This window comes from Anolis carolinensis, chromosome 5 (assembly GCF_035594765.1).
Source record: "Anolis carolinensis isolate JA03-04 chromosome 5, rAnoCar3.1.pri, whole genome shotgun sequence".
Lineage (NCBI taxonomy): Eukaryota > Metazoa > Chordata > Lepidosauria > Squamata > Dactyloidae > Anolis > Anolis carolinensis.
The window spans coordinates 166315094-166341256 of record NC_085845.1 but is presented as its reverse complement, the minus strand read 5'-3'; the positions used below and the strand labels follow the sequence as shown (position 1 = coordinate 166341256).

Genomic DNA, 26163 nt, shown 5'->3' with positions numbered 1-26163 from the left:
TGATTACAAAATAAATGGAGCAAAATTATTTCAAGTCATCGTCATCTCCGTGTCCCTTCATCATTTACTGGGTATAATAACTTTTTTCAATAATGAAGTATTATTATTTCTTGTTTAGTTATGGGAAGATCCGTTTTTTCACCTTTTAATTAATGATGATTTACTACAGAAGGGTCATGTATTTATTAGAATGTCACAAGATTTGCTAACAATTCTTTCTGAAAATACCATTGAGATATCAAACAAAAACTACAGCATAGACTTGCACTCCTACTTATTGGCAGCCACCTGGTCCTCTTTTGTCTGAGCTAGCCCCATGAAAATATTTAAAATATTCTGGCTTTGTCATCAGACAAGTGTTTCAGAGATAGTGTTTTTTAGCTGTAAATACTGCTTTTATTACAGATGATCACACAAAGGTAACATACTCAAGAGTTTACGATCAATTGACAGCATGTGGCAGTCAAAAAGAAACATTGCTGCAGAAGTATTGGACACTCTCATGACATCCCTGAAGTTCTACAACTAGACACCAAAGACACTGCGTTTCCCTGAAGATACATATACAACTTCTTCACGCATGGAAAGCCCCAATCAATATATAATAAAGCATTTACTGCACAATGTATTTGTCCTACATATAGATTAAGATATATAATCTCTTGGAATATCTCTCTGATATAACTCCAAGGCAGATCAAAACACAACTTGAATTATATCCCTCATAATACTGAAAATGTAAACCAACAAAACCACTATTAAACCCAAAATCAGAAAAAAAACACTGACATGAATGTAAGGTGACACTATTAAAAGCTTTACAAAATAAACATATCTATATTGCTTGATTTAAAATGATAAACAATGGCTGTTTTCTATAACTTGCCCATTTTATCACTAGCATCACCTTCATTATAAAATACAGACAGGTTCACAATAATGAATGTAATTAACTGGTAGATTTATTTGGGAGGTGATGGTTCTTCATATATCCCTGGCCATTCAGAAATTTATTGAATAGGATTATCAAGAAATGGATCTTAGGAGAAAAGAAATCTAGACTACCAAATAAAATATACTTTACACACCAGGAAGATCTGGGGTGGGGAATCCCAAATTTAGAACTATACTATGAAGCGTTCCAGATAAAACCATTATTCGAAAATATGAGAGAGAAAAGAGATAAATGGTTTAAGATAGAGGAAGGAGTTAACAAGAGAGAGGCAAGTTTTGGAATTTTTACAAGAAACTTGGAAACAAGCATTAAAAGAACAAGAGGCCCCTGAAAATTGTCATTAAAAATTTGGAAAAAATGGAAATTTAAATAGATGCCAGGAATATCAAAATGGACCCCAATTGAAAGCCTTTATGAGAAGGAGTTTGATTCCAGCTGGTGGAGAGAAATGAAGGCCAAAGGATACTATAGGATTAAAGATTTATATGATATGAACAACCAACTTATCCCCATGAACAGAATAATAGATAAGATGGGAGATAAAAATTGGATTAAGATATTAGGACTATATAATAAACTGAAACAAGGGAAATATGGAGAATGTATAGTTAAGGAGAGTATGATGGAAGACATAATTAAGAAAGCACAGATTTCAGAGAAAGGGCTGGTGGGAGTAATATACAAAGGGATGATCAAACATGAGGAATATATCATAAGAACATTACAAGACAAATAATAGAGAACTTAAAAAGAGAGGCCACAAAAATTAAAATCGAGAAGTACAAAGAAATGGAAAGGAAATTCATATGGAAATGATACCGTACCCCAGCACAATTAGCAAATATGATCAGGGATAAAAATTCAACATGTTGGCATTGTGGAGTAGGCAAGGGATGGTACACCCACACGTGATGGGAGTGTCCAAGGGTAAAAACATTTTGGGAAAAAATAATGGGGAAAATAGAGGAATTATTTAGAATTTCACTCCAAGTAAACATGGAATTAATGTTGATGGGGATATTAGGGAACAATAAGATTAACGTAAAATATCAAGATCTATTCAAAGCTATGATTCTTGCAGGGAAGGCAGTAATAGCTTGGGGCTGGAGAGACGAAAAAAAGTGGAATATGGTGAATTGGAATAACTATTTGTTTGACCAGGTCCAATCAGAAATTATTGCAAATGTAACCTCTGAGGATAAGAAGGAAGATAAAGTGAGGAAAATTAAAGAGAAATGGACAATATATTTGGATTGGATAAAAAGAGGCGAAGCCAATGTAACTATTGTACAGAAATGGGAAAAGTTGTGCTCATGGATGGAGTTAAATTTCTAATGGAATTGTGGTATGGGGTAGGGGTGGGAGTAGGGGAGGGGGATGGAAGGGGGAAAAAAGAATGAATAGAATGATGATATATTAGATATGTGAGTAGACAATATAGAAGGGAAGAGGATGGAGAAATGTGATAATAGATAAATGATGTGTAGGTATGAACGTTTGTATTAAATGTGCAATATACTCACAACATGAAATATAAGATAATATCAATAAAAATATATTTTAAAAAAACATATATCCCTGGCCATCCAGAAATTTATGGGCAACAACTAGCACCTTAAATTAGATCTGGAAACAAACAAGAAACTAGCAAATAGATCAGTATAATATGGTCTGAAAAGTAGATATGAAAAATGTCTTTGCTCCCTGCCTGCATTTTGTGTCATCTGAAGCTTCTGAATACAATTCAAGGACAGTCTCAAACAGTTTATTGGAGATAATTAACACATATATAGTTATGGTTAGATATTACCCTACCTTATGTATAAACACACGTATGCAATCCCCTACACAAGAAACAAGTTTGGTCTCTGGATCATTAGAAGCACACGATACAAAGTCTGAAGATCTGTAACATGCCCTGTTCATCAAAATCCAGGAATCCCAGACAAATAGGCTCTTCCAGAATTGGGTTATGTGGTGTCACAGTTCAATAGAAAAGGCACACATAAATCTAGGCCCAGTCCCTTTCTATCAGAGAGGAAAACTGGGAGTTCAACCATGGAAGGGCAGTGGAACAGCCAGAGTAAATATTTAACAATTCAATAGTTTCAACTGGGTAATATCTGACCTATCCTAGTTCCAAGAAATATTTGTTGGACCCAGATCCCTTTATCCCTTTCAACCATACAAATATTAGAAATTTCTCAACCTCATTATCTATTATGCTGAAATGCATAGATATGTTGATGCAGTTGATGCAGATTGGGGTGTCTGAATATGTTAAGGAAATGAATCTTTGAAGCTCACAAATAAACACATCCATTTTTATTTATTTTACTACTACTTTTTATCTACCTTTCTACTTAAAAATAACAAACAAGGCAACTATCAGATTAAAATTATCAAAAATATCAATAAAGAACTCATTATTTTATACAGACAATGGGCTTATTCTAGAATGAAATACATTGCATAACTTACAAACATCAAACAACATGAAAACATTCTTTCAAACAATGCAATCACGCAGAAAATTAGAGAAGACACAATGAATTTACTAGCAATTTGGAAGACTTTCTTAGGTAGCCAGTATGAAAAAAGTTGGTCACAATATTCACTTTTTCACAATCTATTAAGCATCAAACTCATTTTTAAGAACTCCTCTTGAACATGTATAAGTATTGTTTGGACATTATTCTGCGGTTGTTGAAATGCACATTGCCTTCTGAACACCTCACCTGTTTTGTTGACTTTTTGGTGCCATTAAAAATTTTCCAAGCAAGCCCGTTGCCACCACTAGCAATGTGCCGTCCAACATCAAATTCCCGAGTGACTGGATTTCCCATGACTGCACTAGTAACATCTGCAGTCACTTTGGTGACGGTGCTCTTCAGTTTGTTCAGCATGGACTCCATTGCTATGACTTTATTCTAGTATGTTTCCTACAAGAAAAACAAAATCTCAAAATGTTGCATAACAAAAGCATCCCAAAACTAAACAGTATTTGCATAATCTGCTTAATAAAATTATACTTTTCCAGATGGCATATAATCTCAATTCTTTCTCAAATGAAAATGTGCTGACTCAAATAAAAGAATCAGATTTTTAAAATTAGTTTTATCATTACTGAAGCCCTTAGTATGAGACATAAACATTCAGTTTTTACTTCTAATAGACATACATAACACTTTCTCTTAGAATTTAGGTGCTAAAGACACCAGCTGTTTATATCAGAAAAAAAGAAAACTGTCTTAGAAAAAGGACAAATGAGCCAGCAATCCACATGACTAAACAGTCTAGATTAAGATATCAGTTGGCAGTCTACCCTTTCCAAAGGAATAAACATTCTCTTGATTGTGAAAGAGATGCAGGGTGTTCAGGAACTGAATGATTCAAGATGACAAATTGCATTTATTATTGTTTGTGATACATTCATTTAAAAATGAATTGCTGTATTTTGTTGGCATGGTCTATATAATTCTGTAGCTGAATAGAAAAACCTTTAATTAAGTACATAACAGATCAAAATACTAAAAAGTATGCTTGAATATTTTCAGATCGTTTATAAAGATGATTTGATCCAAACTCCTACACTGTCTAATCTAATCCGTAAGATCCAGTGAGCAAACAATACAGAAGTATTTTCTCTCCATTTTTACTTCCCAGTGTCTCTTAAAACTATCCTTGAAGACTGTGGAATTCTTTGGAAGAGCAGAAAGGTTAAACTGAAGGAACAATTGGAGGTGAATATTCTTTCTGATGGTAGAAGAGTTCTGAGTGACACTCGATTTAGCATTTTGCTAAAATGCATATTTTCCATCAGTTGCTCATTCTAAATAAATCATTAGAGCAAAGACTACTTATTTTTTGAGATGTTACACAGGTATCATACAGTATGTATACATATAGCCAGAGCGCTTTCCTATTTCACTTAGCAATGCACAATAAGAAACATACTATACGTGAAATTAGAGTGCCACATTTCAAAAATTCAGGTACAAGTTTATACATTTGTAATCAGTAAAACTTGATTTTCTGAAACCTGTTACTACAGGTACAGAGAGGGAAAATTAAGTATCACAGAAATGAACCCGAAAATTAGAAGAGCCATAAAATATGTTCTAGAAGCCAAATACACATTGTTTTGTCAGAGAATCACAAAACTGAAGAGATCCCAACCATAACCAACCCCTGCCTATGCAAATATCTACAGGTAAGACATCTCTGCCAAGTGACCACCTAACCTCAATGAGAAAGCCTCCAATGAAAGAATCTATACCACCTTCTGAGGCAATTTGTTCCACTATCAGACAGCTTAGGAAGCTCTTTCTAACATTTAGTAAAAAATATTTCTCAACAATTTAAATTAATTAGAGTTCATTCTCTGCAGCAGGAGAGAAACAATGTGCCATCTTCCACATGACTGCGCTACTTGAAAGATGGCCATTGTATCACCTCTGAATCTTCTCCAAGCCAAAAACACCAAACTCCTTCATAAGGCTTAGTTTCCACACTAATGTGGTTGCCATCCTCTGGACACATTCCAACTTGCTGATATCATTTTGAAATTGTGGTGTTACGTGCTCACTCTTTGCCTGGACTTTACTTTCCCTTCTATTTAGTGCGTTTATGTGAATGCAAGTGCAAAAGAGGGGTAGATGAGGCAAATGATATCAAACAATGAGGCCATGGGTATCAACAGGTTAGAGAGAAAAGGAGAAATAACTATGCCATTCACTTCTACAAACATGGCCTAGCTTTGGCTGTTGATAGACTCAACAGACTTTTTCCTTGGAAAGTTAATGGTCCCCACAGGGAAAACAATTCCCCACTCCTAGTTTGAGGCATATTTCTTTCAATCATGTTCATTATAAAAATGTATGATTACTGAAGCAATTCAGAGGCCAAAGGGAACAAACAGAGCATTTTCACCAGAATTTCAAGAATGTATCACTCAGTATTACAGTATGTATATACACATTTACGAGTATTTCTATAACTTATACATCGATGTGGAGTCAGCAGATTATCTATTCTTCTAGTTACAATACAGACCAGATGGAAATACAGTGATAAAGAAAGCATCTTGCAGATACAGTGAGTCCTCAGTATCTGCTGGGTTTGCTTCCAGGACCAACACACAGATTCCCAAATCCGAAAATGCTCAAGTCTCATTATATACAATGGGATAGTATAATGGTGTTTCGTTTGAACAATGTTCACTTGGCAACATAAACTTCAGTTCCAGCCAAAGACAATTCTTAGAAATTCCTCACTGAACAACCCAAATGAGTGCCAAAGAGAACCCCTGTGAAAGACTGAAGCCTATAGCAGGGTGTACCTAAATATCAGCATAGCACTCCATGTACAGCAAAATCAAGGTTTTCTTTTTGTATTTTCCCCCTGAATATCTTCTAGAAACCACATTATTTAAACGAGAAATTTCCTTTAGAAGAGGCATACCGACTGAGTAAACAACAGCTTACTGGGTGCTGCTAAAAGCAATAGGGAAATACGCCAGGAATCACAGAGTTGGAAGAGACCTCATGGGCCATCTAGTCCAACCCCAGCCAAGAAGCAGGAAAATTGCATTCAAAGCACCCCCAATAGATGGCCACCCAGCCTCGGTTTAAAAGCTTTCAAAGAAGAAGCCTCTACCACAGAGAATGCCATTGCTGAACAGCTCTCACAGTTAGGAAGTTCTTCCTAATGTTCAGGTAGAATCTCCTTTCCTTTAGTTTGAAGCCGTTGTTCCACATCCTAGTCTCCAGGTTAGCAGAAAACAAGCTTGCTTCCTCCTCCCATCTGTCAGGGGTGCTTTGAATGTTGTTTTCCTGCTTCTTGGCTGACGGTTGGACTGGATGGTCCACAAGGTCTCTTCCAACTCTATGATTCTTATTTATTGTTTTTACCTGATTTGTTCTTCATCCATTTGTGGCATTGAATGTTTGCCATTTCGTTACTTGCTGGAAACCGCCCTAAGTCCCCTTGAAGAGTTAGAGCGGGTTACAAATTTATTATGATGATGATTAATCTTATGATGATTATTATTATATTAAAGAATGACCCTGACTTTAGTTTATAAAGAAGCACCATTAATGTCATTTACCAACCTATTAATCCCTTTAAAAAAAAATCACCCAACTGAGGAAGGGGAAAATTTGTTTTCTGCTACTCTGGAGACTAGGCCAGGGAGCAGTGGATTCAGATTGCAGGAAAGAGATTCCACCAAAGTACAGGGTGTTTGAAAAAGAACTTCGTAGTTTTAATGTATTTATATGTAAAACTAGGGAGTTCTTTTTCCAACGCCCTGTATTAGGAAGAACTTCCTGACAATGTGTTATCGAAGGCTTTCATGGCTGGAATCACTGGGTTGCTGTGAGTCTTCCGGGCTTTATGGCCATGTTCCAGAAGCATTCTCTCCTGCTGTTTCACTCACATCTATTGGCAGGCATCCTCAGAGGTTATGAGGTCGGTTGGAAACTAGGCAAGGGAGGTTTATATATCTGTGGAAGGTCCAGGGTGGGAGAAATCTCTCTTGCCTGTTTGAGGCAAGTGTGAAATCTCTAGTTTACAATAGACCTGACAACCTCTGAGGATGCCTGCCATAGATGTGGGCCAAACGACAGGAGAAAATGGGTTGTTGTATGTTTTCCGGGCTGTATGGCCATGTTCCAGAAGTATTCTCTCCTGACGTTTTGCCTGCATCTATGGCAGGCATCCTCAGCTTCTGAGGATGCCTGCCATACCGTGTTTCCCCGAAAATATGACAGTGTCTTATATTAATTTTTGCTCCTAAATATGTGCTAAGTCTTATTTTCAGGGGATGTCTTATTTTTCCATGAAGAAGAATTCACATTTATTGTTGAACAAACAAAATTGAACATTTATTATATACTATACAGTAGTTGTCATCACAAACCAACATAACCAGACAAACTGTGAATCCTATCAAGAATTTCTTGTTACTACCATTATTTCCATGTACAACTGGTATGTACATTTACCGATCCTGCATGCTCTGATGTTCTGTTTGGCAGACATGCTTCCAAACAAAACCTTTGCTAGGTCTTACTTTCAGGGGAGGCCTTATATTTAGCAATTCAGCAAAACCTCTACTAGGTCTTATTTTTTGGGGATGTCTTATTTTAGGGGAAACAGGGTAAATGTGGGCGAAACGTCAGGAGAGAATACTTCTGGAACATGGCCATACAGCCTGGAAAACATACAACAACCCTGTGATCCCGGCCATGAAAGCCTTCGACAACACAGGAGAGAATGCTTCTGGAACATGGCCAGACAACCCGGAAAACACACAGCAACCCACTTCCTGCCAATGTTTAGCAGGGAAATATGCTTCCTTGGAGTCTTTTAAGCAGAGGCTGGATGGCCATCAGTCGGGGGTGCTTTGATTTTGTCCCCTGCGGGGCAGGGATAGGGTTGGGCTGGATGGCACTGGGGTCCCTGCCCACTTAATGACTTCATGTTCCTACCTTTCTAATAATCTCCTGACAGCTGACACTAGCCAGGCACCTGATCCCTTGGAGTAAATCAGCTGGAGAACAAGAAAGGTGTTTCTGACGCTAAAGCAACTCCGCACCCAGCCCTTGAGATTTGGGGAGAAGGAAGGAAGAGATGAAACACCACTGAAAGGATGGGAAAGGCTTGGCACTGAGGATCTGGCCTCGACTTCCCTTTCCGCCCCGTTCTCGCTGACAGCCCTTCCGGGACTGAACCCAGGAAGGCCTTTCAAGGGAGAGCCAGGCCTCTCCGGGCCAAGAGGCCACACTCCGGTGCCCACAGATCCGCGCCAGGCCTTGAGGGCTCACCTCAGCCTGAAGGGAAGCGAAAGGGCCGGCCCCACACTCCGTCTATGGGGCTTCTTTGACCGGTTCTGACCCCGACTCTGGCGCGGCTACACCATGGCGGCCTCTTCCGCAAAACCCAACCGGACCCGTTCCCGCTCCTCTTCCTCTTTTCTCTCCGCCGCCGTCCCTGTGGCCGGTGAGGGAGAAAACAGGACGCGGCGCTCGGGGCCGGAAGTCGCGCCGGAGGAAGCCCCGCCCCTTCGCCTTGCGCCTCCCAACGGCGGCTTCGGACCGGGCGCCAAGTTTGACAGGCGGGTTTGGAGTTGAAGGGAAGGGCCGCGCCCACCGTTCTACCGGAACGGTAGAAAAGGCATGGGCAAACTTGGGCCCTCCTTCCAGGTATTTTGGACTTCAGCTCCCACCATTCCCAACAGCCTCAGGGCCCTTCCTTTCTTAAGCGGCTGAGGGGAGAAAGGAAAGGGACTGAGGCTGTTAGGAATGGTGGTAGTTGAAGTCCAAAACACCTGGAAGGAGGGCCCAAGTTTGCCCCTGCCTGCTGTAGAAGCCTTGCAACTTCAAGGCCTGGCTGATTCCTGCCTGGGGGAATCCTTTGTTAGGAGGTGTTAGCTGGCCCTGATTATTTCGTGTCTGGAATTCCCCTTTTCAGATGCTAATCTGAAGAAGCCTCCCAGCAGGATGGTAACACACCCGGGCGTCTCCTGGTCAACGTCTCTGTAGATGGCCAATTCTCTCATACCAGAAGCAACTTGCAGTATGTTCTCAAAGTTGCTTCTGACATGATTTGAAAAAAATTTTCGATTGTTTGATTTCCTCCTAAATCGTGATTAAGTAAAACCTCTGTATGAATGAAAAAGAATGAAGTTCTGTATTTTAGGGGTTAAACTGGATGGCCCTTCCAATTCTGATTCTCTAAAATGATGCCCATTAGAATAAGTGATTTCACATGCTCATCAATAGGATCTGATTAGAGAGTGAATAATCCAGGGGAGTCACTTGCAATCTGATTTCAGGCTCCTTATGAAAAGAACAGGGACAACTTTAATCATCTTAGTAGAAGATACACTGGATGGGGAGTCTGACCCTATTGATTTTGATGCACCGTTCAATGGCTTCATGCTTCCACCCATGTAGCATTTTCCCAGTGCTGTTTATCCTGCTAAATAGGCTAGCAAGAAAAGGGCCCCACCATTCAACATTTTCCTTGAAGAGTTCAAGAGGAACCATTTCTTCTCCAGGCATTTTTTTAGATTTCAAAGATGCAATTAATGTCTTTACTCATTGCCAGAGACTGGTTCCCTTTCAGGGAAATTAGAGAAATCTTTATCCAGCCCTGACACTTCCAGAGAGCTTGGCTGGCTGCTTAAGATATTGGAGTAATCCATGTAACAAGTTCCCAAAATTTATCTTCCTTTCTGTTAATTCCTGGTCCAGTTCATGCCACTTAGATTTTATCTTTCTTATCTTTAAGTAGAATTTTATATTTTGCTCTATGCTTGGTTATGTTTTACATATGGTATTTGGTGTCTTTGGTTTCTTGTTTGCTCTGAGGGTACTACTCTGCATTTTTTGCCTTTTTGTCATGGCCATGGGCTTGTACAATAAAGCAATTTGTGTGTGACTTCTAATACCCTTGCCCATGATATCTTTGTGGCTTGCTTCACTGGGATGGGACTTGAGACCCTTTTACAGTAACTCTGGCCTATTGTGATAAATCCTAGTTTTTCCTGCCTAGTTTAGGGAGAAAAAGAGGGATACAGTGGGAGATATGTTTTATTTGTGGCATCCAGAAATGTCTTCTATTTCATAACAAAATATATATTCACCAAGTGAACTAATTGATGATATATTCAGATGGACAAAAGAATATATGGTTACTTTAAGAAATTATCTGTAGACATGGTGATAAATCACTAGGTGAGAGGATTTTTAAAAGGCTTTAAAATTACTGAATAACAGATAAGCTTTCAAGTTCAGAAGCAATTATCCAGATATAATTGGGTGCATAAGATTTCAGGCATGATTGTTGTTGTTTATTCGTTCAGTTGTTTCTGACTTTTCATGACCTCATGGACCAGCCCACACCAGAGCTTCCTGTCGGCCATTGCCGCCCCCAGTCCCTTCAAGGTCAAGCCAGTCACTTCAAGGATACCATCCATCCATCTTGCCCTTGGTCGGCCTCTCTTCCTTTTTCCTTTCATTTTCCCCAGCATCATTCTCTTCTCCAAGCTTTCCTGTCTTCTCATGATGTGGCCAAAGTACTTCAGCTTTGCCTCAAATATCCTTCCCTCCAGTGAGCAGCCTGATATCAGGCATGATATCAACTGGTTTCTCTGGTTTTTACTCCTGAGAAAATCAGTTCTGAAATTTGTTACATGTGTGATAAATACCTATCATCAGCATGCTTATTATATCCATATAAATCCATATAAATGCATAGGAGCCCCGGTGGTGAAGTGTGTTAAAGCACTGAGCTGCTGAACTTGCAGACCGAAAGGTCCCAGGTTGAAATCCTGGGAGCGGCACGAGCACCCGCTGTTAGCTCCAGCTTCTGCCAACCTAGCAGTTCGAAAACATGCCAATGTGAGATCAATAGGTACCACTCCGGAGGGAAGGTAAGGGCGCTCCATGCAGTCATGCCGACCACATGACCTTGGAGGTGTCTATGGACAACGCCGGCTCTTCGGCTTATAAATGGAGATCAGCATCAACCCACAGAGTCAGACATGACTGGACTTAACGTCAAGGGAAACCTTTACCTTTACCTATGTATTGATATATGGTTTACTTCCTTTAAGCAGGGTACTTCTAGAAGTACAATCTACAAGGCTAGTGGAAAAGATACACAAGAGATAAACAAGTATCAAGCACCGGAGCATTTTTCCTGTGAGTGACATTAAATATTATGGGCAGAGAGAGAGAACCTTAAAAGGGATTTAGGCCTAGAATCACAAGGCTTTTCTCATTTTGTTCAAAAGAGAGTGGGGATTTCAGGACTTTGCACTTCTTGTGCAGTACATGGAAAAGGAAATCTTTTCTCCACTCCATGAATTGGCTGCAAACAACTCCAAGGCGTAAACTGAGTTATGGTACTTTTATATCTTGCATGGAAATATTTTGTTAATTTTGCTTTATTTTATCTCATTCTGCTACCAAAATTGATAGACTTGTTGAACATTTGTTTTCCACTTTATCACACGCATCTAGTTGTATTATGGTGTTTTCTTTGGAAGATTTGTTCAGAGGGCTTTTGCCTTTGCCATCTTCTGGACTTGAAATGCATAGGTTGAATTGCCCCGTCATCCAGTGCTTCTTGCTCTGTGAGACAATGAGACTTGTCCCAAGTTTCCATGGCTGAATGGGACTTCGAGACCTAGTCTCCAGAATCATAGCATAATGCACAACCCATTACACTCGCAATACTTGTCATTAGTTTTTTCTTTCCTAACTTGATCTCTGATAGACTACAAATCTGAACAACATCTTAACTAAGAGGTCCATCTTTCCACACAAAAAATAAGAAGGCTTAAGTCTGTAAGTTCAGTTTTCTCACAAGACATTTGTTTTTTATTAGTATAAAATAATTGTACAGTATAAAATGCATGACATCAATATATAGTATCTGCATTATTCTTAAGAATAAAATGCATGGTGGGCAGAACTATTCTGGAAGGCATGCAAAAGTAGGTATATCTTCAATATGTACATACAACAGGAAATGTGAAAATCCTAAGAGCTCTACTTTGAACACAGAAGAGCAAATCTCAGGAACTTGTTTTGCCATGGGAATGTTCCAGATGACCTCAAGCACCAAATGCATATGTAAAGGAGAAGGTAGTCTTTCAAGTAACCAGATGTTGTGTTGTTTACATTGTTATCTATTAACAAAAATAAAGTCACTGAAATTATTTCAGTGGAGGTATTTTTTGTTGTTCTTAAGTTGCTCCAATAAGAAGCTTAACCAAAATATTCTCTACCTGAGAAAGCACAGAGTATAGCAAAAGACATACAAAAGACAACAAGGGCAGCAGCCAACTGGCAAACTTCATCAGCCTCCCCAGATCAAGGCAGCATGATTGGCACCTCCACTTAGCTTTCTATTGCCTTCCTACACCTAACCCAGGCATGGGGAAACTTCAGACCTCCTGGTGTTTTTGATTTCAACTCCCAAAATTCCTAACAGCCGGCAGTCCAAAAACACCAGGAGGGCCCAAGTTTGCCTGTGCCTGCCTAGCCCCAATGACAGAGCTAAAGGCTAAACAAACTCTCAGAAAGAAGATGAGCATGATCAAGTTGCCTGTCACATGGGAGTGGGAAACAACAGTGGCTAAGTGGGGCTTACTAATGGACACTGAAGAAGGAAAATGCGGCACACTTGTGCCTATACTTGTACAAGGAGACAGTATTGTTGGTATTATACAAGGTTTAAAAAGACTGCACAGGTTCAACTGGGGCCATGAATGTGAACAATGACCTCAATAGAGTCTGATCTTTATACAGAGGTTTTCACCTTTCCCCCAGACTGTAATAACTAGTTATATGACAAATGAATAAATTACTGAGTTAAAAATGAGCATGATATTACAAAACCAACTGTTCTGCTCATAAAATGGTTTGAGGTTTATAAGATCTAGAACCCATTTATGGCTCAAGAAAACTTGCTAGTTGAATGGTGTCAATACACATCTGGTCCTATTAAATATCAAATTTCTCTTCACATATACAATGTCCATTTTCTTCATAGTCTTCTCTTGTTACAACCATATCTTCAAAGTCATCATTTTCAGAAATCAACTTTCCACCTTCCCAGGCATAGGTAATAGGGCTGAAAATAAATAAAAGCCTTTAATCATATAATGCATCCCTCCTCCTGAATATTATTTAAACACCACAAATTTCAGGAAGGAAAGAAGGCCAACGAAAGGCAAGCTGTCCACAAAACATCACTCACTATTTAAATGTAATTCATCACCTATGAATACTTTAGGAAGGCAGTATTTAGAAATGTAATGCTTCATGTTTCTCAAAATGTGTTTTTTATCTAAAGCAGTTTGAGGGCTTACATTTAAAATACATGCTGCACCCTGTGAAGGCAAAATATGCCCTTTTAGTAGTCAAGACCACAGAATACAACCAAACTGGGTGCTTTGAAAAATGAAAGAATGACAGGTATGTGAGACATTATTTTACAACTAAAAAGATTTTGTAACTGAAAGTATACTTACTTCTCTGGCAGAATAACAGAAACATCATAATCGGTTGGAGTAAGGCACCGGACCTCAGAGTAAACACGGTCCCTGAAGCCAGGAAATAGTGTGTTTCCTCCAGTCAAAACAATATTTTTGAAGAAATGAGGTTGCATTTCTGTGGAAAAGACCATATGTCAACTGAGTTGATAATTAAAGCAGCCAAACAATCTTAAGGGGAAAGATGAAGCTGTGGATGATTTTTCAATTCCAAAGCTCCATCAGCCTCTGACAGCTCTGACAGATGAGGTCCAGCTCAAGGGATCTGATCATGGTCTTTTGGGGAAATGAAATGACACAGTATACGAAGAATCAAAGGCTGTTTCTAACATCCCCTGGAGCTACAGTTTTCCAGCTTTAGTTCTTCATATGTGTTTGACTGCAGTTTCCAGTAAATTCAGCTAACATTGTCAATGCTCACATATTTTGGGAGTTTAAGTCAAAATATCTGGAGGGACAAAAAACAAACGCCAGAGATCCACTGCCCCAGCCAGAGTTTTCTGTGGCAAATGTGTCTTGAACTAGCAGAGTCATTTCTAATCTAACCTAGTTCAGAAAATCATCCAAGGAGGTTATTATTTTACTCTTTCAGCATAGTAAGTAAGTACTTACTTACTTACTTTCAGCATGGAATAAAAAGAGGCCAACATGACAGAGATATAAAGCTAAATATTTAACAAAAATAATTTCTTTAACGTTTAAGAACAGAGTGCTAAATTAAAAATGATATTCAACAGTCCAAATATTGCACAGGTATCTCTGGTAACTGCACAGCCAGTATGAAAGGAAAGGAAAGAGTGGTTTTCCTTGTATAATGCATGTGTCATGACATTTTAAGTATTTTATTATTATTTTTTATTATTAAACTTATATACCGCTACTCCCGGTTTGGCTTGGAGCGGTTTACAAAAATAGATTAAAACAATACACTTGGCTTTAAAATAACAATAAAAACAATAAAAGCAACAATAAAAACAGACATAGCCCCGAGTTTTTCACTCATTGAACGCTTGTCGGAAGAGCAAGGTTTTGCAGGCTTTCCGAAAGGCAAGTAAGTCTCGGGTGGTTCGAGTTTCCACTGACAAGGCATTCCATAATTGAGGGGCTACAATCGAGAAGGCTCTCTGCCTAGTGGAAGACAAATGATAAGTCCGTATGTTAGAGACTTCAAGCAAATTTTGGTCTTCGGACCGAAGTAATCTCTAGGGTTGGTAGGGTGATAAGCGGGCCCTCAGGTACGCTGGCCCTAGACCATGTAAGGCCTTGAAAGTTAGTACCAGTATCTTGAAAGTAATCTGGTACTCAATCGGTAGCCAGTGCAGCTGTTGAAGAATTGGGGTGATACGCCACCTCGCCATATCATAATTATCATAAGTAGATAATTACCTGGTATTTTTTTGAAATCAGATTTGATCATATATTGAGGAATCAAAACTGGAGTTTTGGATCACTAAGAATAGTTCATTTCAGAGAGAATGTGCCATGTTGGGTTGTACGTTTTCGACATTTAGTCCAAATTGTATATCGACAATGCTTTAACTGAAGAACATTCAAATATCGCTAACAAAATAGTTATAGAAATAAACCTTTTTACCCTAATAAGCTAGCTTTGGAATAAATTAGAATTGTATCACTATGCAATATATTTCTTAATGAGACTTTTGGTAATACCATGTTTAGATAAAGCTACCTTCTGGCAAGTTCTGGATTGAAAAAACTATGGCTTCAGGAATTCCCATTTCTTGAATACCAATATCTGAAGGATGAAACAGTATCTCTGGAACAGCAAATCGCTCATTTGTAAGACGAAGTATTTGTTCACCGGCTTTATATTTTCCACTTAACACCATTTCTTCCCTTGGCTATAAAAGGAAAAGTCACAACTTGTGAGCTATAAAACACAGTGGCAACTTAGTTTTTCTTTATTTTTGTATTAGTACTGCTTTTTTTGTCTTCTAATGGAGCAGGAACAAGAGCTCTCCAGATGACGCTGAATTGCAGCTCCCACCATTCTTTACTAACAGATATGAGGGGAAGGGCTGTTGAGAATTACAGTCCAACAAAATTTAGAGAACTGGAGAACTCCCACTCCTATCCTCATGTATCTGGGATCCAAAGAACTGCACCATTAGCTTTGCACATTTAAGGGCACTGTTTCTTGAGCAGCGCAATGCACTGAGCAGAGAATGTCTTAGTTGGGGGTGGGGTCATATCTTACCAAGCAATGAAACTGACAGGCACAATAAAAACAACTCTTTAGATCTAGACCAGGGTGATGTACCAAAACACGTACTGTATTACAAATTAAACACTTTCTAGACATAGACAACAGAACAAGGTTTTTTTCTGCTTAGTCAAAGAGTATTTTGAAGTTTTTCTTCATTCTATTGACACAAACTTATTAGGCATAAAACATGTCAGCAGTATATATACTCTGTATTGGAACAAATGCTTCAAGGGGCATTCTTAGAGTAGAATATGGACAATACTGAGGGTGCAATTTTACACATGCCTACTGACCTAGAAATATCCCACTGAATTCAGCAGGACTTATGATCTAATCAATTCAGTGTGATAATTCAATGCATATCTTTGCTTCTCAAGCCACATTTTATTTCTTCTACTAGCATAACAACTTTTGCATTTATCCTAATCTTGGAGGTACCAATAGAAAGTCTGTGCACTGGAATTTATGTAAATATGCTTGTATATAAATGAAATATAAACAATTGTGCTTGTTGTTTGCATCTGAAGAATGCAAGAGAGAAAACATTTTAAGGATATTCCGTTTTTAGTACCACAAGAAGCATTAGGTGTTTTTACATTATTACCTTACAAAAGCCTTTTTTGATTGTGCTGAAGTCTGGTAAAACATAGTCAATCATTACAGTATTTTCTTCCCCTTTCAATCTGCAACACATTATTGGAATTCAACATATATTTTTTAAAAATAGTATCTCTTCAAACTTCTAATAGTGTTATCCAGTGTAACTTAGCTAATTAGACTAAAATGATTCTAAGTGTCACTGTCTTAGAATGTAATGAACTGCCCAAACTTCTAATATGGGGCTCAGATAAGCACTGGAGGGATGAAACAGTTGATTATTTGGCATTATTACTACAGTAGAGTCTCACTTATCCAACATAAATGGGCCGGCAGAACGTTGGATAAACAAAAATGTTGGAGAATAAGGAGGGATAAAGAAAAAGCCTATTAAACGTCAAATTAAGTTATGATTTGACAAATTAAGCACCAAAACATCATGTTTTACAACAAATCGACAGAAAAAGCAGTTCAATACACGGTAACGTTATGTAGTAATTACTGTATTTATGAATTTAGCACCAAAATATCACAATGTATTGAAAACACTGACTACAAAAAAATTGACTACTAAAATGCAGACTGCATTGGATAATACAGAACGTTGGCTGAACGGAGGTTGGATAAGCAAGACTCTACTGTATTTGCAATTCATATAATAATATAGAGTATACATAATACAAATACTTCAAAAGCACAGAACCATTACAGATATTTTAGTTTAATCCTTTCACTGGGCAGAATTTCAGATTCAAGCCATGTAAAAATCTTTATCATTCTTTTGGTATATGAATAGTGTCTTTATATGGATAAAGATGGATAACATTACAAATAATCTAAAATTACAGTGTTTCAGGCTACTCTTTAATGAAACAAGGTTAAATTTAAGTCCTGAACAACTAGTTTCACTTCCAGCAAAGTGATTTAGTACAATTATAAACTCATATCAGCCTAACTTTTCTTATTCCATCTCCTCCCGCTCCTCCAGACAAGTCTATATATTAATGCTACGCACAGTGGCAATTCCTGGACCTATACTGATTCTCAAGCCAAAAGGCTATTGTTCCCTGGAGTTTCCAGAAAAGAAAGCAACTCTTGTAGTATGGTGCTGGTTCCTGGCACACTGGAGGGGGGAAAGAAACCTTTGCAGGTCTCCCACATCCCACAGCTTAGGATGCACTGTTCCATGTAACACTTTTCAAGATTATGGTAACACTGAGCATGAAATGTACTTGGCATAAAAAACCACCCAAAAACATACTTGGCAATCTCCATATCCTTGAAAAAGTCTTGTGAGACATAGCATACATCTTCTTTCACTTGATTAATCACATGGGTCTCATCCATAACATGCAGTTGCCTATAAAAATAGAATTTCATTTTATCTTGTTACCAGCCTGTTAAATGAGTATTAAGATTTATTTAAGCTTGTATGTTACAGTTCACTACTAAATTATGGAAAATTCCATTTAATCTGTTAATCCTCAGCAGTTATGCTAACTAAAGAGCAGAAAGAAAAATGGATTCTAGTGGAGCAAGGTTCTAATATTCCATTTATCAGAATAGATTTAAGGAAAAGGAATGCATTAGAGTTTAGAGCTCTGCTTCTGACATCAGGTTTCTTTGTATAATGACATTGCCAATAACACCAATATCAGAAATAGTTTAATATGATTGGATTTTGAGGGTAGGTATCAAGAATGGCAATTTTTATAATTATGAGTGGGATGGGAGGAATTAGGGCCAGGCTTTAGCACAGCTGGCTAATCACCAGCAGCAATAGATCTCTACCAACCGAAAGGTTAGAAGTTCGAAGCCTGGGTTGGGGTGAACACTCAACCTTCAGCTCAGCTCACTGTCCACCTAAACAGTTTAAAAACAGCTGTGAGCAGAGAAATTAGACATGACTTAAGTGGGGAGGTATTTTACGGTACCATAAAAGGAAATACCAGAAATACCGGCAATCAAAGAACAGGAGGAAAGTTTGTGATCAAGGGCTCGTCATCTTAGTGGTTGGAACGACAGCACATCCCTGTGGCCAGAATCAAGCACAACCTCCAAAACGCCAAAGTTGGAAAAATGCCAACATATACACAGCAAACATTAAATGCAGTTAGACATATAGGACAGACAAAAGTATTGTCTAGCTGCATTGATTGTTTGCCGTGTATATGTTCGGTGATCTGCCCTGAGTCCCCTTTGGGGTGAGAAGGGCGGAATATAAAATGATGCAAATAAATAAATAAATAAATAATAGTTCCAAAGCAAATGTCACGCCGTTTGTTTCCTTTCTCACCTATGACTAGTTCCTGCTGACAATACCTCCAGTTATTGTTGCTGCCAACATTTGTTAAAAGCAAGGGAGCATTACAGTTTTAACTCGCCTTTTTGTTCTTGAGAATAATGTTTAGCAAACATATATCAATTTGGCTCTCTTTGCCTATGCCTTGCAATCTTCAATGTTGGAGTTGCAGGAGGTGGAATATCTCAACCCATCTCAAAAACCTCAGAGGTGAGAGGAAAACTGGTTATTACCTCCACTTGCCAGGCAGACACATGGCATTTGCCATGGCCTGCATTTTATCATATAAATTTATTTTGCCACAATATACGTAGAGAACTGTAGTAATTTCTAATTAGTTCTTTACCTGTATGAGATTGTCTCCTTCAGGTGGTTTGTCAATAGTTTTCCTCCAACATTTATCCTGGAGACAAGAGAAATCTTTTACAATAATAGTGTATTTAAAATTATAACCACATATATATATATATATTTAAAAATAAATGTGTTACCTTATAATTGCTTCTTTCTTTTTTTTACTTCTGCAGTAAGGCACAATGTGAGTAAAAGAATACCCACTATCCACAATGATGCAACACAGTTCTGATGGATTATCTCGGAAGTATCTATGGGCACTAAGAGCCCCAGCTGAAAAACAATATAGTGTGTGCTCAATTTATTCTCTTAGCCAACTTTATTATGATTACAGTTGTCATAAAAAGAAGACAAAACATTTTTTAAAAATCCTTGCATTTATATAAAACTGACAGCGGTTGTTAAGTTTATTTACAGATTTTAGGGGGCATTCAATAAAACTATAGTCTGCATATGTGTAGAAACATTTTAGGTTTGTACACAGATAGCATTTTTAACCCATCAACGTGTATATATGTTGCTGCTGTGGTGCAATTATTCACATGTAACCCCAACAAGGGATTTTAGAGAATATTGTTGTTCAGATATTATGGCTTCACTTGATTAATAAATGGAAGTCACGAGAAAACAGTAATAAAAAGACTTAATACTCACAATTTACTCTGAGAACTGCTTGAAATTGATATTCCTCAAATAGTATTTCATTCATGGACTCTTGAATTGAACTGAAGTTGAAATACGGTTCTGTGATTATGATGTTGGTATCAACAAAGTCTACCTGTGCGAAAAAAATACTTCAGTGTTTGGCAGAAATGGCCCAACTATCCTTATTTTGGTAAAAGGATGGGAAAACAGTTAAAGTGGACTGGCCTAGGACTCACTAAGTAGGCAACCAAAATTATTCTCATCATCTCTTTGCTGCAGAGCAAGCAACAAGACCCTGCTCTGCTCAGCTGACACAGCCAAAATATTTAGCAATTCTCTTCTCACTGAAAGGGATAATGACTAGTACTGCCTCTTTGCCTTGCTTTCTGAAGAGAGGAGCTATGCCCTTGTTTATACTTCAGTACTTCCCTGTGGCATTAATGTACATGAGACCAAACACAGCCTCCTACTACAGTCTGCCACTCAATCCTAGAACAGCTCATGAGCTAAACAACCCCAACCAAGCATGCCAATCTAGATGTATTTATTATGTAACATTGCCTTTCAAATGCATCATTGTGATAGATTACAATAAAACTTTTAAAATTGCACAAGCTAGTTAATATGAACTTACTGAAATGTATTACACTATATGCAAAGCCTCAGAAAAGCCATAAGGAAGCAACAACTGGATGGGGAAGTGTTAATATAATAATGGATGTCAGGATTCAGGTGAATTGGGGACAGTGAATTCAAATTCTACAGACAGATACTGAATACAGAGCAAAAGGAAAAGACCTGACTCCCATATTTTCATATCCCTCAAAAATACATGCTCAGTTTTATCTGATAATACTTCATCCTGAGTACAGGCAATCCCCAAGTTATGAACAAGATAGATTCTGTAGATTTGTTCTTAAGTTGAATTTGTAACTCAGAACAGGTTTCTTTTTAAAGTGTAGCTCTAGCTAAATGCACACACACACTGTACAGTAGCTTTGGATAGCATAGGGAAGGGTTAATACCCCTCATGGTTGTTTTGCTGTCTGTGCCCCAGTTCAGATTTCCCCTCACCTTCTGTACCAATGACCAATTGTATCAATTTGATTTTGAAAATTTGGGGTTGTTGTAGAAATTGTTTGTAGAATAAAGCTTCAGTGGAGACACCTTTTCCCATGATAACTCTTTCAGGAGTGAATTTCCCTTCCTTGGGTTAGATTTCTTTAACTTCCTGTTGTCTCTCTCTCCCCTTCCCCACTCTCCGTTTGTAACTATGAGTTGTATATAAGTGGGATGTTTGTAACTCAGGGACTGCCTGTATTTGAAACACACCCAATATGCACACCTTTAGAGAAGCTGCAAGGAAAACTCTAACTGAAATAATGATGCTGTTATTCCTCCTAAGTAATGCAGATTTAGCAGCTTTTTTACAAACAGTAATTCAGCAATTAAGTCGAATTCTTGTAATTTGGTGGATTACTATAATCCAAGAAATTTGTTTGCAATTCATCTCTCAAAATATAAAGTGCTCAAATTACCTGATACATTTCTTTTCCAAAAAGATTGTCCCAGACCTGTCTCTGGACATCCCAGTTTACCAAATATCCCTGTTATTTAAAGGTGAAAATATAAATTACACATTTGATATTGGTAAAGTTACACATTCTTTAATCTCTCCCAAGATATTGGTAAGTCACAAGTCTATTCAGAATGTTTTGATGAACATGAAACTACTTGCTCCCAGTAAATGAGGCAACTTACCCTCAAAGAACCCTGACATGCAAATCACAGAGTGTGATGCTTGACAGTTTCAAATAAAATTGTAGGAACAGCTTTATGTGTATGTTAGAAGAATGAACTGGAGCAATGGTCCCATATATTTTAATAATATCTTCATTTATTTTTTTATAGGAAATAAGTACCTTCAAGCTAAATACAGACCAAATACAGCCCATGGAGATTTTCTATCTACCTGCTACTTTGCTAGATGTTATTTCCTGTCTGTAATCATAGCACTTAACAGTATTTAAAAGGAATTAAGAAGCTTCCATAATACATTCTAGCACTTCAGCTGTATTGTGGATGACTCAATTCCCTTAACAGTACATTTAAATATTGTAATTACTTATTACTTTTGGATACACGTTTGCTGTTGAAAAAGAATATGCACAAATAAAAATCTGTCCAGTTTTCTTTTTCATTGCTATTTCAGTCTTACTGTGTTAGTTCCACAGAGGTCTCATGGCACCTATTCTTATGTACACACACTGCTGCTGTAATGTATAGTATTGAGATTGTAATTCAAAACAATAATTTCCCCATCTAAGTTGTAACTGGCTTTATTTTGCAAAAACAAACTTCTCTCCACTCTGTGGATTTCATTGATTTAAAATTATGTTCTTTATATTCTTCAATAGTAACATTTAAAAAAAATAAACCCATCCATGAAAAGTTTTCATGGATGGGTTTGGTTTTCAAAATGTTCGTATTTACACCAGACCTGTAATGTCTGGGTTGAAACATGACCCACAAATGAAATTACCTTTTGGAAAGGTAGTATATAAAAAAGTCCAGATGGATCTTTAATTTCATCCAGTTGGTTAGCTGTGAATGTTTTCAAGCGAGCTGTCTTTGATCTGAACTGACAGTTGGGAATCACACTGTAAGATGAAAGGAAAAACATTAGCTTCTTAAATACAGACTTTAATAAACTGCTAATTGGGGTTGTTGTGCGTTTTCTGGGCTGTATGGCCATGTAACTGCTAATTACATATTAGGATGAGGAATAGATTTTAGAATCTTGTGTTTATTTATAGCAAAGTGAGGTATCTAGGACCCTCAATATGTTATTGCACTCGAACTCTGATCAACCCCATCTACTGAACCCAACTATCATAAATGATAAGAACTCTAATACTGCATCTAGAAAGCCACACCCTTACAACAGAGGAATATGCTTTTATATAGTTATATCCTGTAGTTAGGAAGTGGAATGAAATTGATCAGCAAAATGCCCATTTGCCATGTAAAAGCTCAATAATAAACCAGGTTTTATTTATGCCCTCTGAAAGTAATTATAGCTTGCTTGACCGATCCTTAGTATGGACAAGACTATCATATGACACATAGCAATCTATCACTCACTTGCAAAATACATGACAGTAAAAACTGAAGCACTTGTAAAAATAGATACAAAGTATACAAAATTAGACTATAGTGTTCTAACTACCCTTCTAAAAATATGCAAACAGAAAAAACAATTACATCAAATCTCCAATTTTTTGTACCACAGGAAATGAAGACTGTTCTGATGATACAACAGAATCCACTATGGAAAAAGGAAACACACAAAGCTTTTCAGATACCTGTCAAAGACCTAAATCTAACACTTGCTGAATACAACAAACCGTAAACTGAAGCATAGGTCCAAGATTTACAACAGTCTGAAATAAATAGCAGAAGCTGTTTCCTAGTTGATAATCTGTAATGTCCAGCTCCTTCTTTGAACTGTAGATCATTCCTATACCTTTTTATAAGCAAGGATATCAGAGTGAATTTAATACAGTTTTATTATGAGGAAAGATGTAAAGAGGACTAGTAATACTGTATTGGGGGTGTCATGTTATTAGCCATTTTGGGTCACTTGTTGGGGAGATAATGCAGAGTAAAAATATAATAATAATATAACAACAACCAACATATGCGTAGAAAGGGGACAATGTCCAGGGTGTTGAAACAGCTATGGACAATAGGCAGGGAAATATTTCATGGCAAAAAAGGATTGGCAGATGTAGAGTGCATCTGCACTGTAGAATTAATGCAGTTTGACACCACTGTAACTGCCGTGGCTCAATGCTATAGAATCCTGAGAATTGACGAGGTACCAGCAGTCTTAGGCAGAGAAGGCCTAGTAAAGCTACAGATCCTGGGATCCCATAGCATTGAGCCCTGGCAATGGAAGTGGTGTCAAACTGCATTAACTCTACAGTCCAGCTAAGCCATGGGCAAATGTTGGCCCTCTGGGTGTTTTGGACTTCGCCTGTTAGGAAGTGTCGGAGTTGAAGTCCAAACCACCTGGAGGGCCGACGTTTGCCCATGCCTGGTGTAGATGCACCCCAATAATCAAGCTGCACTACAGTGTATACTAGTCATGCGTCCATCCATGCTATCAATATGGATTGGCAGAACTGAAATTAACTTTATGTGCATATATATATATATATATATCATAGAATCATAGAGTTGGAAGTGACCATGTGGGCCATCCAGTCCAACCCCCTGCCAAGAAGCAGGAAAATCACATTCAAATCACCCCCAACAGATGGCCATCCAGCCTCTATTTTAAAGCCTCCAAAGAAGGAGCCTCCAAAGAAGGAGCCTCCACCGCACTCTGGAGCAGTGTTCCACTGCTGAACACCTCTCACAGTGAGGAAGTTCTTCCTAATGTTCAAGTGGAATCTCCTTTCCTGTAGTTTGAAGCCACTGTTCTGCATCCTACTCTCCAGGGCAGCAGAAAACAAGCTTCCTCCCTATGCCTTCCCCTCACATATTGATACATGGCCCTCATCATGTCTCCTCTCAGCCTTCTCTTCTTCAGACTAAGCATGCCCAGCTCTTTAAGCCACTCCTCAAAAGGCTTGTTCTCCAGACCCTTGAAGTTGCCCTCCTCTGGACACATTCCAGCTGTCAACATCTCCTTTCAATTGCGGTGCCCAGAACTGAACACAGTATTACAGGCGTGGTCTGACCAAGACAGAATAGAGTTGTAGCATGACTTCCCTGGATGTAGACATTAGACTCCTATTTATGCAGACCAAAATCCATTGGCTTTTTTCGCTGCCGCATGACATTGTTGGCTCATGTTCAACTTGTTGTCTACCCAGGCATCTCCCATTCTGTATCTTTGCATTACATTTTTTCTGCCTAAGTGAAGTATCTTGCATTTGTCCCTGTTGAACTTCCTTTTGTTAGTTTCGGCCAATCATCTCTCTAATCTGTTAAGATCGTTTGAAATTCTGTTCCTCTCTTCTGGAGTATTAGCTATCCCTCTCCATTTGGTCCCGTCTGCAAACTTGATTATCCTGCCTTCTAACCCTTCAATTCAAAGTCATTAATAAAGATGTTGAGCAGAACCAGGTCCAGGACGGAACCCTGCTTATGGCACTCCACTCGTCACTTCTTTTCAGGATGAAGAGGAAGCATTTCAAAGTTTTCCTGATGGAAAACCTCGGGCGTGACCGTTTTTCACGATTCCGACATCGTTATGATACGAGCCATCCCCCAAATTAGGCATGGGGCAAACTTGGTTCCTCAAGGTGTTTTGGACTTCAACTCCCAGAATTCCTAACAGCCTACCGGCTGTTAGGAATTCTGGGAGTTGAAGTCCAAAACACCTTGAGGAACCAAGTTTGCCCCATTCTTGCCCCAAATGTCCTCTGAATGGGGCTTGTTAGGGGAGCATAACACCATGTTATGAAGTTTCCCCTAATAAAAGAAGCCGCTTTCCAGTGGAATGATTGGCCGCTCGCTTCCTGGTTGCTTCTCTTTCCTTCCTTCCTTCCTTCCTTCCTTCCTTCTTTCCTTACTCCACTCAGGCGTCTCCACCGCTTTAGCATCATCGGGAGAGAGCGGGCCCTCACCTGACGTGGGCGTGGCTGTAGCCGATCTTGGCGTTGTAGGCGCCGTTATCCAGCACCAGGGTGGCCATCTTGCCCTCCTCCCCCTCCCCCTCCTCCTCCCCCTCGCGCCCGGCTCCCTCCGGCCCCGCCCCCGACCGCGGAGGAGGCGTCCCCAGGCGGCAGGGAGGACCAGCAGACATCCCGCGCGCCCCGGACTCCGCTCCTGGGCCGGCTCTTCCGCCCAAGTGCATGATAGGACATGGGAGGGCAAAGAGAAAGGCACATAGACATTCCCCTTTTGGACTCCAACTCCCAGAAGCCTCGGCCACTTTGGTCAATGGTGAAGGATTGTGGGAAATGAAGTCAAACACCGGTGAGAAAGCTTAGATCTCG

The 26163-nt window shown here is 38.8% G+C and overlaps 2 protein-coding genes across 2 annotated transcripts in view; both read right to left on the bottom strand.

Moving 5' to 3' along the window:
* Positions 1 to 9020, bottom strand: part of scyl2 (SCY1 like pseudokinase 2) — a 35514-nt gene extending 26494 nt beyond the window's left edge. Inside the window, exons 1-2 of the mRNA XM_062980980.1 lie at positions 8785 to 9020; positions 3694 to 3897 (exon numbers count right to left, since the gene is read on the bottom strand). Of these exons, the coding sequence (XP_062837050.1) occupies positions 3694 to 3870 (177 nt within the window). The 5' untranslated portion in view covers positions 3871 to 3897; positions 8785 to 9020. The remainder of the gene's footprint in view (positions 1 to 3693; positions 3898 to 8784) is intronic.
* Positions 9021 to 12320: 3300 nt separating this feature from the next.
* actr6 (actin related protein 6) lies at positions 12321 to 26018 on the bottom strand. Its single transcript, XM_003221101.4, has 11 exons — positions 25792 to 26018; positions 22695 to 22812; positions 21691 to 21759; positions 20162 to 20285; positions 19645 to 19780; positions 19500 to 19556; positions 18113 to 18211; positions 16859 to 16937; positions 15718 to 15889; positions 14007 to 14145; positions 12321 to 13606 (listed from the first exon to the last, which is right to left on the bottom strand). Exons 1-11 carry the CDS (start codon positions 25968 to 25970, stop codon positions 13477 to 13479), a joined length of 1302 nt encoding a protein of 433 aa, XP_003221149.3. The 5' UTR covers positions 25971 to 26018; the 3' UTR covers positions 12321 to 13476.
* Positions 26019 to 26163: the final 145 nt, after the last annotated feature.